The sequence below is a fragment of the Macrotis lagotis genome, chromosome 7 (assembly GCF_037893015.1).
Source record: "Macrotis lagotis isolate mMagLag1 chromosome 7, bilby.v1.9.chrom.fasta, whole genome shotgun sequence".
Lineage (NCBI taxonomy): Eukaryota > Metazoa > Chordata > Mammalia > Peramelemorphia > Peramelidae > Macrotis > Macrotis lagotis.
In genome coordinates, this window is record NC_133664.1 from 213,455,755 (window position 1) to 213,472,837 (window position 17,083).

Here is a 17,083-nt window from a genome sequence, read left to right on the forward strand (position 1 = left end):
TATACATACATACATACATACACACATACATACAAAAAATAATTTGTTTTTTAAAAAGTCACAGAGTAGGTCTATAGCACCTTTCTTTCCCTACAAGGAGGTGGCAGCGAAGATGACTGCAGAATGGAAACATATTCAAAAGAAGTTGATAGTCTCTCATTATAAATAGAATCAATAGTTTTTAGTATATATATATATATATACACACACATAATATATATACTCCAGACCTGGCACTCTATTCACTGTGCTACCTAGCTGCTGCAGTAGAGTATTGTTTTGTGCTATAAGAACTATATTGTGCTTTAAGAAATGATTGGGGGCGGGGAGTGGTTTCAGTGAACTGATGCGAAATGAAGATCCAAGAGACAATTGCACACAGTAACAGCAATGTAGTAATGATGATCAGTTGTGAAAGACTTAGTGACTCTGATCAATACAATGATCCAAGACAATTCCAGAAGACTCAATGATGAAAAAAAATACTATCTACCTCCAGAGAGAGAACTGATGAACTCTGAGTTCATATTGAAGTAGGATTTTCTATATTTTTTTCTGCTCCTTTTTGAAAATATGACTAATATGGAACTATGTTTTACATGATTTCACATGAACAATTGATACATTACTTGTGTTCTCAGTGATGGAGAGAAGTAGGAGGGAGGGAGGGAGAGAATCTGGAACTCAGAATTTAGAAAGAATGCTAAAAATAAATAAAGTGGATGAGAGGAGAACTGAGTCTAACTTATACCTGAAACCTCAATATGCATTGATTTCCCACCATATTAGAATAAGAGTTTCTTATATATAGGGACTATTTGAATTACTATAAGTGCTTAACAAATGCTTTTTTTCATTCATTCACTTTCTCATTCTTTTCATTCCTGGTAAAAGAAGGACAAAGGTAATTGTGTAAATTTCAATGAATACTAATTTCCATTCAATAATAAACAAGTATTTTATTAAATGCCTTTTTGCCAGGCACTGATGATGGAAATAGAAAGAGTGAAGTAATCCCTACACATAAGGAGCTCCTATTCTAATAGCAATGGCAATAAGTACATATGTAAAACATAAATACAAAGAGAATTCATATATAAACATGTATATGTAGTTAAATGTAGAGAAATAGAGTAGTAACTGGTTGGGGAATTAGAAAAGGCTTCATGTTGAATATGGTGTCTGAACAGATTCTTTTTTTTTTAATTTAATATTTTATTTCCCCCAGGTACATATAAAAATAATTTTAACATTCCTCTCCCCCCCCATTGAGAAGACAAGCAGTTTGACATAATTTATACACATTTCCATGTAAGTTATGCTGAGCAGAATCTTAAAAGAAGACAGACTATATGAGATAAAAACAAGGAGCAATTGTATTCCAGGCAAGAAAGACCTTAAGTGAAAAGGCATGGAGATAGGAGATGGAGTGTAGTAGGTGAAGAACAAAAAGGTCAGTATACCTAGGTTGCTGGGTGCAGAAGGATGGATTCTTGTCCAAAGAGGCCGGCTGCATAGGAAACTAAAAACTAAACAAAGGAATTTATTGTCTTAAAGACAATAGGAAGCCCCAAGAGTTGGTTGATTCACTTTGCAGAAATCTGTTCTTTTTTTAATTTTTTAGGTTTTTTGCAAGGCAATGGGGTTAAGTGGCTTGATCAAGGCCACACAGCTAGGTAATTATTAAGTGTCTGAGGTCACATTTGAACTCAGGTACTCCTGACTCCAGGGCCGGTGTTCCATCCACTGCGCCACCTACCTGCCCCCTGAAATCTGTTCTTAATGAAAATCACTTTGGTAGCAGTATAGAATGGATTGCAGTGGTAAAAGACTTAAGGTAGAGACTAATTAGAGAAATCTGTGAAAAATGATAACCTGAACTGCTCAGGTAGATTGTCTACAATAAATGCCTCTACTTTTCTTCTCACTCTCAATTCTGTACAGTGTGGCGTTCAACCTCATTGTTCAACTGAAACTCCCTTCTTTATAGTTTGGAATGATCTCTTTATGGCGAGAGCTTATGATCTTTCTCAATCTTCATCATTCTTGATTTCTCTGCAACCTTTGACACCCTTCTTTTGGAAATTCTCTTCTCTCTAGATTTTTATGACTCCTAGTTCTTCTACCCATCTAACTATTATTTCTTAATCTCTTTTGCTGGAACTTTCATCCAGATTATGCCGGTAGCTATAAGTGTTTCCCGGGGCTCTATGCTGAGCCTTTTTTTCTTCCTCTCTCTACTATTTCATTTGACTCCCATACATTCAAATTTCATCTCTGTGCAAATATCTATCCTGTCCTAACTTATCTTCTGGCCTTCAGTCTTGAATTTCCAACTACCTAATAAACAGCTTGAATTGGAGGTCCTCCAGATATAGCTTAAACTCAATATGTCCAAAACAATCACTATTTTCCCCCCAAATCCTCTTCTCTTCCTAACTTCCCTATTATTGATTTGCAACTTAGATATAATCCTCAATTGAATATTCTCCCTCATGCACACTCACATATATGATTTTTTGCCTTATTCTATAGATTCTTCCATTTAAATATCCCTTCTATATGCATTCTTCTCTCCTCCAACACTGCTACCACTCTGGCACACTGCTTCATTACACAATATCTGTAATATTATGTAAGCAGCTTTCTGACTGATATACTCCTGCCTTATTTCTCTCAGCTGTCAAATTGATTTTTAATAAAGCTCAGTTCTGACCATGTTATCAGTTCTACTCCATCCCCTCTATTCATTCAACTCCAGTAGCTACCTATATTTGACTTTTAAAGCTCTTTATAACCAAATCCTTTCTCACTTTTTTAGTCTTTTACCTTACTCCCCTCTACATACAATCCTTTGATATTGGCTACCTTGTTTTCCATATACAATATAATTTATCACTCACATCAGTACATTTTCACTTGTTACCCCAATATCTGCAATTCTCTTTCTATGTCTTTCTCCTGGCTTCCTTGGCTTCTTTCAAATCTCAGTTAAAATCTCACCTTTTGTAAGTTTTTTTTCCTCCAATTTGTTTCATTATATAGCTGATTTGTACATACATTATTGTTTGCAGGTTGTCTCTCCTATTATATTGTATGCTTCTTTAGGAACAGGGACTCTTTGCCTTATGTCCAGGTAAGTGGGAGAGAAACTTTATTGTTTGGAAGAGTCATTAATTATATTATTTGTATTCAATATTGTATTAGAAATGTTAGCAGCAGCAATTAGAGAAGAAAAAGAAATTAAAGGAATTAGAATTGGGAAGGAAGAGACAAAACTCTCACTCTTTGCAGATGACATGATGATCTACCTAGAGAATCCCAAGAAATCATCTAAAAAACTACTGGAAACAATTAGCAATTTTAGCAAAGTTGCAGGTTATAAAATAAACCCTCATAAATCCTCAACTTTTCTATATATGTCTAGCAAGAAACAGCAGGAAGAGCTAGAAAGAGAAATCCCATTCAAAGGAACCTCAGACAATATAAAATATTTGGGAGTCTATTTGCCAAGACAGACTCAGAATCTTTTTGAAAACAATTATAAAACACTTCTCACACAAATTAAATTAGATTTAAATAACTGGGCAAATATCAACTGCTCATGGATAGGTAGAGCTAATATAATAAAAATGATAATTCTACCAAAACTAAACTATCTGTTTAGTGCCCTACCAATCAAAATTCCAAAAAATCACTTTAATGAGTTAGAAAAAATTGTAAGTAAATTCATATGGAGAAATAAAAAGTCAAGAATTGCCAGGAGCTTAATGAAAAAAAGTGCAAAAGAAGGTGGCTTAGCCCTACCCGATCTAAAATTATATTATAAAGCATCAGTCATCAAAACTGTTTGGTATTCGCTAAGAAGTAGAGTGGTGGACCAGTGGAATAGACTAGGTGTAAAAGCAGGAGATGATTATAGTAATCTGCTGTTTGATAAACCCAAAGGTCTGGCCATTGGGATAAAAACTCCCTCTCTGATAAAAATTGCTGGGAAAATTGGAAGTTAGTATGGAAGAAACTTAGATTAGACCAACACCTCACACCCTTTACCAAGATAAGATCCAAATGGTTACAGGACATAGATATAAAAAAGAATACTATAAGCAAATTAGAAGATCAAGGACTAGTCTACCTGTCAGATCTATGGAAGGGGGAACAGTTTATGACTAAGGAAGAGTTGGAGAACATCACCAAAAACTAATTAGATCATTTTGATTACATTAAATTAAAAAGTTTTTGCACAGATAAAACCAATATAACCAAGATCAAAAGAAATGTAGTAAATTGGGAAACAATCTTTACAACTAATGATTCTGACAAAGGACTCATTTCTAAAATATACAGAGAACTGAGTCAGATTTTTTAAAACAAAAAGCCATTCCCCAATTGACAAATGGTCAAAGGATATGCAAAGGCAATTTACAGATGAGGAGATCAAAGTAATCTATAGCCATATGAAAAAATGCTCTAAATCATTAATTATTAGAGAAATGCAAATTAAAGCTTCTCTGAGGTACCACCTCACACATCTCAGATTGGCCAGTATGACCAGGAAAAATAATGATCATTGTTGGAAGGGTTGTGGGAAATCTTGGACACTATTACACTGTTGGTGGAGCTGTGAACACATCCAACCCTTCTGGAGAGCTATTTGGAACTATGCCCAAAGTGCAACAAAAATGTGCATACCCTTTGACACAGTAATACCACTACTGGGTCTATACCCTGAAGAGATGAGGAAAAAGGGTAAAAACATTACTTGTAAAAAAAATAAGTATAGCAGCCCTGGTTGTGGTGGCAAAGAATTGGAAATCCAGTAAATGTCCTTCAATTGGAGAATGGCTTAGCAAACTGTGGTATATGTATGTCATGGAACATTATTGTTCTATTAGAAACCAGAAGGGACGGGATTTCAGGGAAAACTGGAGGGATTTGCATGAACTGATGCTGAGTGAGATGAGCAGAACCAGAAAAACACTGTACACCCTCCCTAACAGCAACATGGGAGTGATGTTCAACCTTGAAGGACTTGCTCATTCCATCAGTGCAACAATCAGGAACAATTTTGGGCTGTCTGCAAAGGAGAGTACCATCTGTTTCCAGATAAGGAGCTGTGGAGTTTGAACAAAGTGCAAAGACTATTCCCTTTAATTTAGAAAAAAAACAGATAGCTTATCGTCTGATCTTGTCACCTCTTAGACTTCTCTTTAAGGATATGATTTCTCTCTCATTACACCCAATTTGGATCAAGGTATAACATGGAAACAAAGTAAAGACCAACAGAGTGCTTTCTGTGGCGGGAAGGGGGAGGGAAGCAAGATTGGGGGAAAAATGTAAAACTCAAATAATATCTTTAATAAAAATAAATTTAAATTATATTATTTGAACTTGCCCTTCTGTATCTGGATATTGTTTAACTCAAAGCTTACATATAGGTTTTTCTGCCTCAAGTGACTCTTCAAGAGAGCTGAAGATTATTGCAAGGAATGCTTGGATCCTACTCCAGTCTTATTTTGGGTGTACCCAAAAAGCTTTTGTTTTAGCTTTGCCCAAATTTTATTGAATATTTATACTTACTTGCTAATATACATCTCAAATGACCTTTGGAAGCATCACTTTTTGGAAATCGCCTATATATATAGGCCTTTTAATCGTATCTCTGTTTAAAGTCTATGTAATGTAAAATTCAGAAAAGCTGAGACAGCCACATTTTCTGATTCTGTCCTCTGAGAAAAATCATATTTAGCTCAATTTTTCCAATTGATTCTATTTTATTACTAATTCTGTTTTGTAACTTTATTTTGTATAACATCTTCAGTCCTACATTGTACACCCTAACAGCAACATGGGAGTGATGACAAACCTTAATGGACTTACTCATATCAACAGGGCAACAATCAGGCACAATTTTGGGATATCTGCAATGGAAAATGCCATCTGTATCCTGAGAAAGAATTGTGGAGTTTGAACAAAGACCAAAGACTATTACCTTTAATTTAAGAAAAATCTTATATTATTATGTAATTCTGCTATATCTCATACTTATTAATCATAAGGATAAGATTTCTCTCTCATCATATCCAACTTAGATTGGTATATACCATGGAAACAATATAACAACTAATAAACTGCCTTCTGTAGGGGGAGGGAACCAAGATTAGGGAGAAAATTGTAAAATTCAAAATAAATAAAATCATTCAAAAACAACAAAAAAAATAATATCCTCAGTCCTATTCCCTTGAAGCTTAGCAGTTCAGAAGTTCAATCTCCCTTTCTCAGATGCAGAAGTTCAATTTTTCCTATTAGATATTTTTAATTAGGGAAAATTGAGTAACTATAAAAAGTCAATCACTTTTAATTGAAGAAAAACTCTGAGCTAAGTTTAAAAGTTCACTGCTCTCATAAAACACTTTTATTCAAAGGGAATTGTTATCTCAAGCACCACCTGTAAATCATTTCATATTGAGGAAACTTGTTATCCTCCATACCATTAACTATACTGGCTCAATTCCAGGATATCTGTTTTTATCTTTGTCAGCCAAGTGTGGAGTCATTCCAGGAAATATATTGTCCCTAGCTATTTTCGTATAGTTAGAGAAATTTTGTTATCTCACATTGGTGAGATTCAGGTGGATTATATCAATCCCATTATCAAAATGGAAAGAAAGCTTGAAACCAATCCACATTCCAGACTTTCAACCAATTACATTATCCTTACCTACCAACTTCTCTGCTTCATTCTGTGCTTATAAAAAGGGGCTGCTCAAGGGCTTTGGGCTTGCTAAAGAATCTTTTCACACTTTTAATTTGTAAATTTGTGCTTTACCAATAAACTGATAGTGCTCAATGCTTAGTACTTGAGTTTTCTTGATTTTATTTGCTGTACTGCTCTGACTTTATAAGATTCTTTCTAAAAAAACCTTTTTTAGGTTTTGAGTTTGTTCTTGATCAACATTTCATGTGTGAAGATATAAATTGCAGTTTTTGGCAACTGATTAGCTATGTTGGAGCCCAGAGAGTGAGAATAACAAGTTCTTTCTCATTGGTGGTGAATTCACCCTTTTCATTTTTGTTTCTGATATTTTGGTATTTTCATTTCTTTTTTGAATCAAATTAACCAAAGGTTTATCTATTTTGTGGGGGGGGGGGTAATAAAACCAACTCTTAGTTTGATAGTTTTCTTTCAATTTGAATAATCTTTCCTTTGATTTTCAGAATTTCTAAGTATTTACTTGGGGGATTTTTAGTTCTTTTAACTTTTTTGGTTGTATGCCCAATGAGAAAATGGTATATGTTTTTCTATACTCATTCAGTTTTCTCCAGAGGTCTATCATATCTTTTTTTAGATTCTGTTTACCTCTTTAACTTCTTGTTTACTTTGTGGTTGGATTTATCTACCACTTGCATATATGTTCAGTATTCAGATTGCTTTTTAAAATATGTATATAAAACTGTCTTGTCTTCCTCTGTTATTTTCTACACATTAAAAATGACTCTCATATTGACCTTTTTCTTCCTTCCTTCTCTTTCTTTACTTTTTCCTTCTCTCCTTTCTTTCCTTCTTTCTTTCTCTCTCCCTCTGTTCCTCCCTCTCTAATTCTGTCCCTCCCTCTCTAATTCTGTCCCTCCTTTCATTCTTCCCTTAATCCCTTCCTTCCTTCTTTGTTTTCATCCCTCCTTCCTTTCTTCCTTTATCTCTGTATCCCATTGTCCTTCTACCATTTGCTGTCTTTGGGGGGGAGGATAAATTATATGAAATAGGTATAATCAAGTAAAACAAATTCCTTCATTGGATGTGTCTGAAGATATACTTCATATTGTATATACTGAGCAAGTCATTTCTATACTAGCATGTAGATACCATGTTTTCTTCTTAATCCTTCACAATGCTTTTTCGGCATTGCATTTATCAGAGTTTTTAAATCTTTTCAGATATACATACATATATATATATATATATATATGTTGTCTATAGCTTGAATTTCCTTTTAGAAGTGACCTATTCATCATCTTTAACTATTTGTAGGGAAATATCACTTATTCTTAGATATTTGAATAAATTCCTTATTTTTCTTGAAGATTTTTGTCAGAAAAGATTATTGCAGAGATTTTCCCTCCTCCTAACCAATTCTTGTTTCTAATCTAATTTTTAAAAATTTAATATATCTTATCTTTCCTCCAATTACATGTCAAAACAATTTTTAATATTTTTTTTTGTCTTGAGTTCCAAATACTATCCCTCGTTCCCCCTCCCAGCTCCTCCCTGATATTGTAACCAGTCAGACATAGATTATACCTATGCAATCATGTAAAACATTTCCATATTGGTCATTTTATATAAGAAGATTTGAATATAGAAAAAAGAGAAAAAATAGCATGCTTCAATCTATAGTCAAACAATACCAGTTTTTTCTCTGGAGATGGATAGTATGTTTCATCATTAATTCTTTGGGATAGTGTTGGATCATTAAATTGCTGTACAATATTACTTTTACTGTGTACAATGTTTTCCTGGTTCTGTTCACTTCACTTTACATTAGTTCCTGTAAATATTTTCAGGTTTTTCAGAAATCATCCTGCTTATCATTTCTTATAGTATAATAATATTCCATCACAATCATGTACCACAGTTCATTTAGTCATTATCCAGTTGATGAAAATCCCTTCAATTTCCAAATCTTAGCCAGCACAAAAAGAACTGCTATAAATATTTTTGTATGACTAGATCTTTTTTCTTTTTATTATTTTTTATGTCTTTGGATTATAGATCTAGAAATGACACTGTTGGATCAAAGGGTATGTATAGTTTTATAGTCCCTTGGGTATAGTTCCAAATTTCCTTATGAAATCATTGGATTAGATCATAATTCCGCCAACAGTACGATATTGTACAACAGTACCATATCCCCCTTCCAACATTTATTATTTTCCCTTTTTTATCATGTTAGCAATCTAATAGGTATGAGGTGGAACCTCAGAGTTGTTTTAATTAGCACTTCTCTATCAAAAGTGATTGGGAGCATTTTTCTTATGAATATAGATAGCTTTGATTTCTTTTGAGAACTGCTTGTTCATATCATTTGACCATTTAGCAATTGAGGAATTAATTGTATTTTTATAAATTTGATTCAGTTCTCTATATATTTGAGAAATGAGACCTTTATCAGAACTATTTTGCAAATCCCTTCTTCTCCCCCCATTTCCCGCTTTCCTTTTAATTTTGGTTATATTGTTTTTGTTTGTACAAAAACTTTTAAATTTTATTTAATCAGTTATCTATTTTACATCTTTTAATGCTCTATTTTCTTTGGTACAAAATTCTTTCCCTTATACATAAATTTGATAAACTATTCCATGCTCTCTTTTTTTACTTATGTTATCATCCTCTATGGGTAAATCCATTTTGGCCTCATCTTGGTATACATAATGAGATGTTAGTCTATACCTTGTTTCTTTTTTTTCTTTTTCCTTTTTGATTTTTGCAAGCCAATGGGGTTAAGTGATTTGCCCAAGGTCACACAGCTAAATAATTATTAAGTATTGAGGTCACATTTGAACTCAGGTCCTCCTGATTCCAGGGCCAATGTTATCCATTGGGCCATCTAGCTGCTCCTATACATTGTTTCTGCTATACTTTTTTACAGTTTTCCCTAGCAGTTTTTGCCAAATAATGAGTTTTTGTTCCAAACACTTGTACCTTTGGGTTTATCATTTACCGGATAATTAAGGTCATTTATTATAATATCATATATACCCAATCACTGATCCACCACTCTGTTTCTTAGCCAGTACTTGATTGTTTTGATAATTACCCCTATATAATAGTTTGAATTTTGGTACAGCTCTACTATCTTCTTTCAACAGTTTTTTTCCATTGTTTTCCTTGATATCCTTGATCTTTTATTCTTCCAGATGAATTTGTAATTAATTTTTGCTAGATCTCTAAAATAATTTTTTGATATTTTGATTTTTATGGTGCTGAATATCTAATTTAATTTTTAGCTACATTAACTTGTTTGTATAAAAACTTTTAAGCTTTTATACAAATAGGTTTGTTTATTTTATCTTCTGTGTTCCTCATTATTTCCTGTTTGATCATAAAATCTTCCCTTATCCATAGGTCTGAAAAGGAATTTTTTCCTTTATCTTCTAATTTATTTATGTCACTTTTTTTTGTTCTGTATCTGTATATCCATTCATGTATCTATGTATGTTACGAAATATTTGTTTATTCTTAATTTTTGTCATACTGTTGTCCAATTTTTCCTCAAATTTTTTTCCAGCAATAGCAAGTCCTTACCTCAGTCCCTTAAGTCTTTCAGTTTATTGAAAACTGTAATACTGTATTCATTTGCTTATAAATGTCATGTACTTCATATGTTCCACAAATAAACCTCTCTGTTTCTAATGAGTGTGTAATTGTTTTGATGATTTCTGCTGGGTAATATAGCTAAGATTCAGCTTGCTGGTACAGTGGATAGAATGCTGGGCCTGGATTCAGGAAGACCTGAGTTTAAATCCAAACTCAAACACTTTTTAGCCATGTGACCTTGAGCAAGTCATTTTACTCTGTTTGCCTTGGTTTCCTCATCTGTAAAATGAACTGGAGAAGGAAATGGCAAATCACTTCAGTATCTTTGCCAAGAAGACCCCAATGTGGTTATGAAGAGTCGAACATGACTGAAACAACTGAATAATAATAATAAATATATTTTGAAATTTAGTACTGCTAAGTTCCCTTCTTTCCCATTTTTTAAATTTTTCCATTAGATTCTTTTTGTTCCTTAAGATGAATTTTATGATTCTTCTGTAGTTCAATAAAATAATTCTTTGGAAGTTTAATTTCTGTGGTACTTAAGCTGTACAAATATGCTCTTTATGAGACATCTAATTATCAGTAACTGAATATATGTTAATCATTATGTCTTCTTTTTTCATTTAAAAAGTTATATACACTTGAGTGTATTATCTTTTGTCCAATATCTAAATATATAAGTATAAAATTACTGATAATGAAAGAGTATATGTATTTGTATGGGTTTGTTTGTTTTTTGTTTTGTTTTTTTGCAAGGCAACCGGGGGTTAAGTGGCTTGCCCAAGGCCACACAGCTAGGTAATTATTAAGTGTCTGAAATCGGATTTGAACCCAGGTACTCCTGACTCCAGGGCCAGTGCTTTAGCCATTGTGCCACCTAGCCGCTACCGTTTGTATGGTTTTAAAAAATATTTTTGAATGAAGTCAATAATGGTTCTAAGTACATATTGCTTACTGCATATTTCATTGGAATTAAATTCATTGTATATAAACACATAGGAAGAATCATCTAAGATAATTGTGCAATATTTGTTTCCTTATCTTTAGCTTTTATTGAGGAATTCCCCACACACACATACACATTACCATACTGAATTCTACTTCATTTTTCTAATTTTGTCATTGTTAATTTTTTTTTCCATATAGGAGATTCACATGGGGCATTGTGTAAATCTGACTGATAGTGCTGTGGAAGCTGTTCTTACTTGCTGCCCTCAGATACACATTTTACTCTTTCATGGATGCCCTCTGATAACAGGTTAGTTTCCTTTTGTATGAATACTTTATATTGACCTTCAGGAAAAGTTAATTTCAATTTTTCAGGTGCTAGAAATTTTTTAAGATAGGAGGATCCTTTGTTTCCTATAAAATAATGAAATAAGTTGAAATAAGTGGTGTTTGAAAGCTTTTATAGGTCAGTTACCAAGTTAATTCATCTATTTTATATGATTTGTCATGGACAAAACCTCAATGGTATATTTAACTGCTTAATCAGCTATACTTTGACCATTCTAACTACAGTTATTTCACATCTGTTTTAAAGAGTCTATAGATTAAATTTGTTTTGTCCTTCTATCTATGAGGAATTTAGATTCTTGGGCCTGAATATAGAGTTAGAAAATTAAAAATTAAAACAAAACTTGAAGATGTGAAGTTATAGGGAATATTAGTTGACTACATGAGATATGTTATATATTAAAATAAAGTTTATTCAAACCAACATTTCCTTTATTTTTGACAGTTAAATTTTATAATGTCAGATTTACTATTATCATACTTTAGAATCACAAGTAATCTGTCTAGGTCAGGGTCATGTCAAAACCCTATTGGTTGGCTTTGAATTATTTGGAACAAATAAGTGTCAGTCATTAAACATATATTTAGCACATGCCAAATGTTAAGCACCATGTTAAATGCTAGGATTAAAAGAAAGACAAAAGACAAGCCCTTGTTCCCAAGGAGTTCACAATCTAATGAGGGAGAAAACTTGCAAACAATAAAATACACATGAGTTATATACAATATATAAATGGGAAATAATCATTTGAGGGAAAGCACTAGAATTATTGGGGGGGGGGGGACTGGGGGAGCTTTTAGGGTTTTAGAAGGTGGAGTTTTAACTGGGATTTGAAGCCTGGCAGCCCAGGAGGTGAAGATGAGGGAGAGCATTCTATGCATGAAAGAATGCCAGTAAATCTGCTCAGAATTGGAAGATAGAATGTCTTGTTCCTAGTACAGCAACGAGGCTAGTCTCACTAAATTGCCAAGTATGTGTGTGTGTGTGTGTGTGTGTGTGTGTATGAATTTCCAAGTATGTCTGTATATACATATATATAGATATATATGTATATATACATATATATATATATATATATATGAATTTCCAAGTGGTTGAGTGGCATTAATAAGTTGTAAGAAGACTGCAAAGATGTGGAGTAGGGAAGGCCAGGTTTTGAAGTGCTTTGAATGACAGATAATTTTATATTTAATTCTGGTTGTGATAAGAAGCCACTAGAATTTAGTGAGTTGAGGGTCTTGATGTGATTGCTCTAAGTAAAGCACTTTAGTGAGGATGGACTGAAATGAGGAGAGATTTGTGGCAGGCAAACTGACCAGGAGGCTATCATAGTAGTTGTCATGAGGAGATGAGAACCTATATCAGAGTAGTGGCAATATTGAGAAAAGGAGCCTATTCAAGAGATTGTAGAGGGAAAAAAAGGCCTTGGCAATAGCTTGATAAAGGAGTGATGAGTGAAGATTCAGTAGAATGAAATGAATTATCAATTCATTATTTACTTTTAATCACGTTTATTGTTTTGCTCTTATAAATCCTAATATGTTAAAGAAATATGTATACCTCTGCTGGTTGACAGGGTGTTGGCTCAAGTTAGGTTCCCTGATTAACCAACTACTATTTTTGCTCTTGTAGAGCTCAGCTAACAAGCTAAATCAAGTCTCTAAGCCTTGCTGTAGATTATAAATTGTTAACAGTTAAAATTAAGGTAAATTGAGACACAAATTTTAGAGCTTGATCAATTTATTAAAATATGAATTTATGGGGCAGCTAGCATTTGCCTTGCAAAAAACCTAAAAAAAATATGAATTTACTAGTTTTGCACAGTGGCAGTATCCTAAAGTATGAATTTACTAATAAATAGGATCTCAGCTTCCTCAGCAAAACTAAGAGAAATGGCTTTCTTTTATAAAATTTTTGGGAGAACAGAACTTTATATGATTGGTTAAAGGAGCTCAATATCATCAATTGTGTAATCAATAAAACTGGTTAATTGCTAAGGCAGAAGGGACAATATAATTGATTGAAAATTGGAAATGAGGGGCTAGCAACAATTCACTCCTCTCCTGTGACTAAGAACTGTTCATTGTTTGAGTCCATCTGCAGGATTAGACATAGTGGAACACACTTTGGATAACAAAACATTCTTAACACAAGAATAGAACAGTGATTGGATTGACAAGAGAACTAGTTTTCTAAAATTAACTTATTCAAAGCCATCTAAATTCTGAACTAAGTTCAAAGACAAAGAAGCATGACATAGTGTTACAAGGATAAAATCAATTATAAATAGGATTAGTTAAAAAAGTCTCAGATTTAATTTATTTCAAAAACATTTACTCTACTATCAATTTTAGTAATATCCACAATTTTAGTGGTGCCCTTTAACTTGAGTTAAAAGTTTCCTATTCACAGATATCAGTTCCCTATTTTTGTCATAGATGTTTATGCAAGACAGATTTGAAACTTAATTGTAATACCCCAGTTGGAAAGTTTCAATATTCGTGTTAATAAATATCATGTTCCTTAATTTGTGATCAATTTTGCTCATTTATTGTTTTTTCCCCTGTGGAATGTTTCTCACTAATGCCTACAAAATGCTCTGTAAATTCACCTTAGTACTAACTAAGGAGATCTTGGACCCACTGCACTGGCAAAATTGTTAGCCATGGCTAATAAATTGTTTCTACTTGTAACTCAGTTTCTTTTACATGCAGATTTCAATCAAGATAGTAGGGAGTCTGGATGAGTGGGAAGCTAGCAATGCCATTTGCAGTAATGGGAAAGTTCACAAGTGGAGAACATTTTGGGGAAAAGATAATGAGTTCAGATATGGACATATTGATTTTAAGATATATAAAGAATATCAAGTTTGAGATGTCTAATAGGCTGTTGGAGAATGAAGGTCAGCAGAAAGTACTTCTGTGACTTTATGGAAATAATGAGTCTGATTCATACAAAAGATCAAGAAAAACTTAAGAGTTATCTGGGGCGGCTAGGCAGTGCAGTGGACAGAGCACCGACCCTGGAGTCAGGAGTACCTGAGTTTAAATCCAGCCTCAGACACTTAATAATTACCTAGTTGTGTGTCCTTGGGCAAGCCACTTAACCCCCATTGCCTTGAAAAAAAAAACTAAAAAAAATTATGAAAAAAATAAAAAAAACTTCGAGTTATCTTAACTTCATTTTGAGTGTCTACAATTAGGATAACAGAGCCAAAATAACCATAGGAGTTTTATTAGGCCTGGTCTTAATATGAGATATCCATAAAAAAAATCCAGAGCCCCAGGCAGTTCATGACACAGAACCTTTTTGCACAAATTTTGCTAGCTCCAAATGTCCAGCCAGTCATGGAATGGAATAGTCATTCATTCAACAAACATTTGTTAAGCACTTGCTATCTAGATAGCACTTTTGAGAAAACTAAGAGAAAAGGGCCATTAACTCTCCAGAGATAATAAATCTATAATTTGGGTAAGTATATATATTATATGATAAAATACAGAACAAATCTCTAAAATAGAAATTAGAACAGTAAGTAGAAAAGTCTGTAAATCTAATCTTTAAGAATGTATTTCAGGATAGTTTGACTATATTCTGGCTAAACCTTCATTTTTCTTCCTTAGATAAAGATATCTCAATCTTAGTCATATTTAATTTTGAAAAAAATTGAAATTTGAAAATAACATTGGTTGTGCTCAACTAAATAAGATAATGGACTCAGTTTTTTGGGGGGGTTTTTTGTTGTTGTTCTCAAATGGTAGTTAAAAGTATAACAAGGACAATTTATACTTAGGTCACCATGTGCAACACAGAATTTATTATTCAACCAAACATGGTCTTCTCCCAAGCTTCTCTATTTCTTTCAATGGTGCCATATTTCTCTCTATAACTCAGATTTATATCTTTGAAGTTCTCTTTGACTTTTTCCTCTACACAATCTTGTTAGCCTCATATGTAAAGTCATTCACAATTTGACTCCAACTCCATTAATAATAGCCTTGTTTCACATTACTTGTCCTTTACATATTCTGCATTCTAACCTAGCCAAATGAGATACTATCACCCTTTTGGATCTTATATTCACTTTCCTACCTATACATTTCCACAAGCTCGGTGTCATTTTCCCTGATCTTACACACACACACACACACAGTTGTAAGTGCTCTTTTCCTTCCTCGATATATTTTCTACTATGCATACTCTGACACAATGACGGCTAAAAATGGACAATCAGCAGAGCCTAGAATTGAAGAGAGGAAGAGATCAGACTTCATTAGCTTTGGGAAATTCTAAGGTTATTTTAATTTAACCAAATATTGTCCTTGAAATAAAAGTTCCTCATTTTAACACCACTGATTTCCTATATGGTTGTGAATTATGAAACATGACTTTTCCCAAAAAATTTAAGTTGACAACTATATTAAAGATTATACAAAAGGTACACGATGGGCAAGATCACAGTAAATATACTAAATAAGAAGAAATTACATGTGAATGTTAAAATAATTAATAAGAGCCAAAAAAAGAAAGTTGGACAAACACATGACAAGAAAAGGATATGACGGACAATTTACAAGTTTCAGCACTATGATAGCTATACTATGTCAGGTGAACAAGAGAAAGGGCTATAATAGGTGGACTCCTTATGTTGGGCTTATGGAAGGACATGGATCAGAAACTCACAAAATGGGCACACATGAGTAAGTTACAAATTGCATCACTGAGGGTAATGCCTGTATTAGTGAGATAAAGTTTGTTCAAATAACTATTTTCATAAATAAAAATATTCTTAGAAAACTTTCAATTTCATTTCAATAAATGTGACTACTATATTACTAAGCATGACAGATACAAAGTCTAAGAGAATCCTTGCCTTCAGAAATTCTGTTACTATTCAATATCAACTACTGGGGAGTGGGGGGGGCACTATAATATGTGTTACTGTTAGTTACAAATGTCTAGCTGGTCATTTTGTTTTTGCTGCTTGTGATGCTGCTGGCTTTGTAACCAGTCATTGTTTTCCACACCTGTGATGTTTCTGACTTTGTAATCAATCCTAATGTTTTTCCCATATATGATGTTGCCTTCTAATTTGTGGAGGATCCTCCTTTTGTTTATAAAAATGATCTGTCAGGGGCAGCTAGGTGGTGCAATGGATAGAGCACCGGCCCTGGAGTCAGGAGTACCTGGGTTCAAATCCGGTCTCAGACACTTAATAAATTACCTAGCTGTGTGGCCTTGGGCAAGCCACTTAACCCCATTTGCCTTGAAAAAAAAAACCTAAAAAAAACCTAAAAATGATCTGTCAGATATCACTAGAGGTCTCTTAGATTGCTAAGCTGCTGAGAGTCCCCTTTTATTGGTAATTGCCAAACTTACAAGTAAACTGTATTTGGAGCTTTCTGCCTTAAGCTGCCATAATTTCAATAGCTATGTATGTGTTATACAGCACACTAGCCACTGGAAGA

At 33.4% G+C, this 17,083-nt stretch overlaps 1 protein-coding gene across 15 annotated transcripts in view; it reads left to right on the forward strand.

Annotated features, from left to right (window-relative positions):
* AMN1 (antagonist of mitotic exit network 1 homolog) overlaps positions 1-17,083 on the forward strand; it is a 75,298-nt gene that overhangs the window by 35,915 nt on the left and 22,300 nt on the right. For 6 of the 15 annotated variants that reach the window (XM_074194772.1, XM_074194769.1, XM_074194770.1 and 3 more), the window contains 2 exons: positions 3,075-3,136; positions 4,896-5,813. In XM_074194772.1, the coding sequence (XP_074050873.1) occupies positions 3,075-3,136; positions 4,896-5,127 (294 nt within the window). In that variant the 3' untranslated portion in view covers positions 5,128-5,813. The other 9 variants (XM_074194783.1, XM_074194780.1, XM_074194784.1 and 6 more) reach the window with 6 other exon arrangements.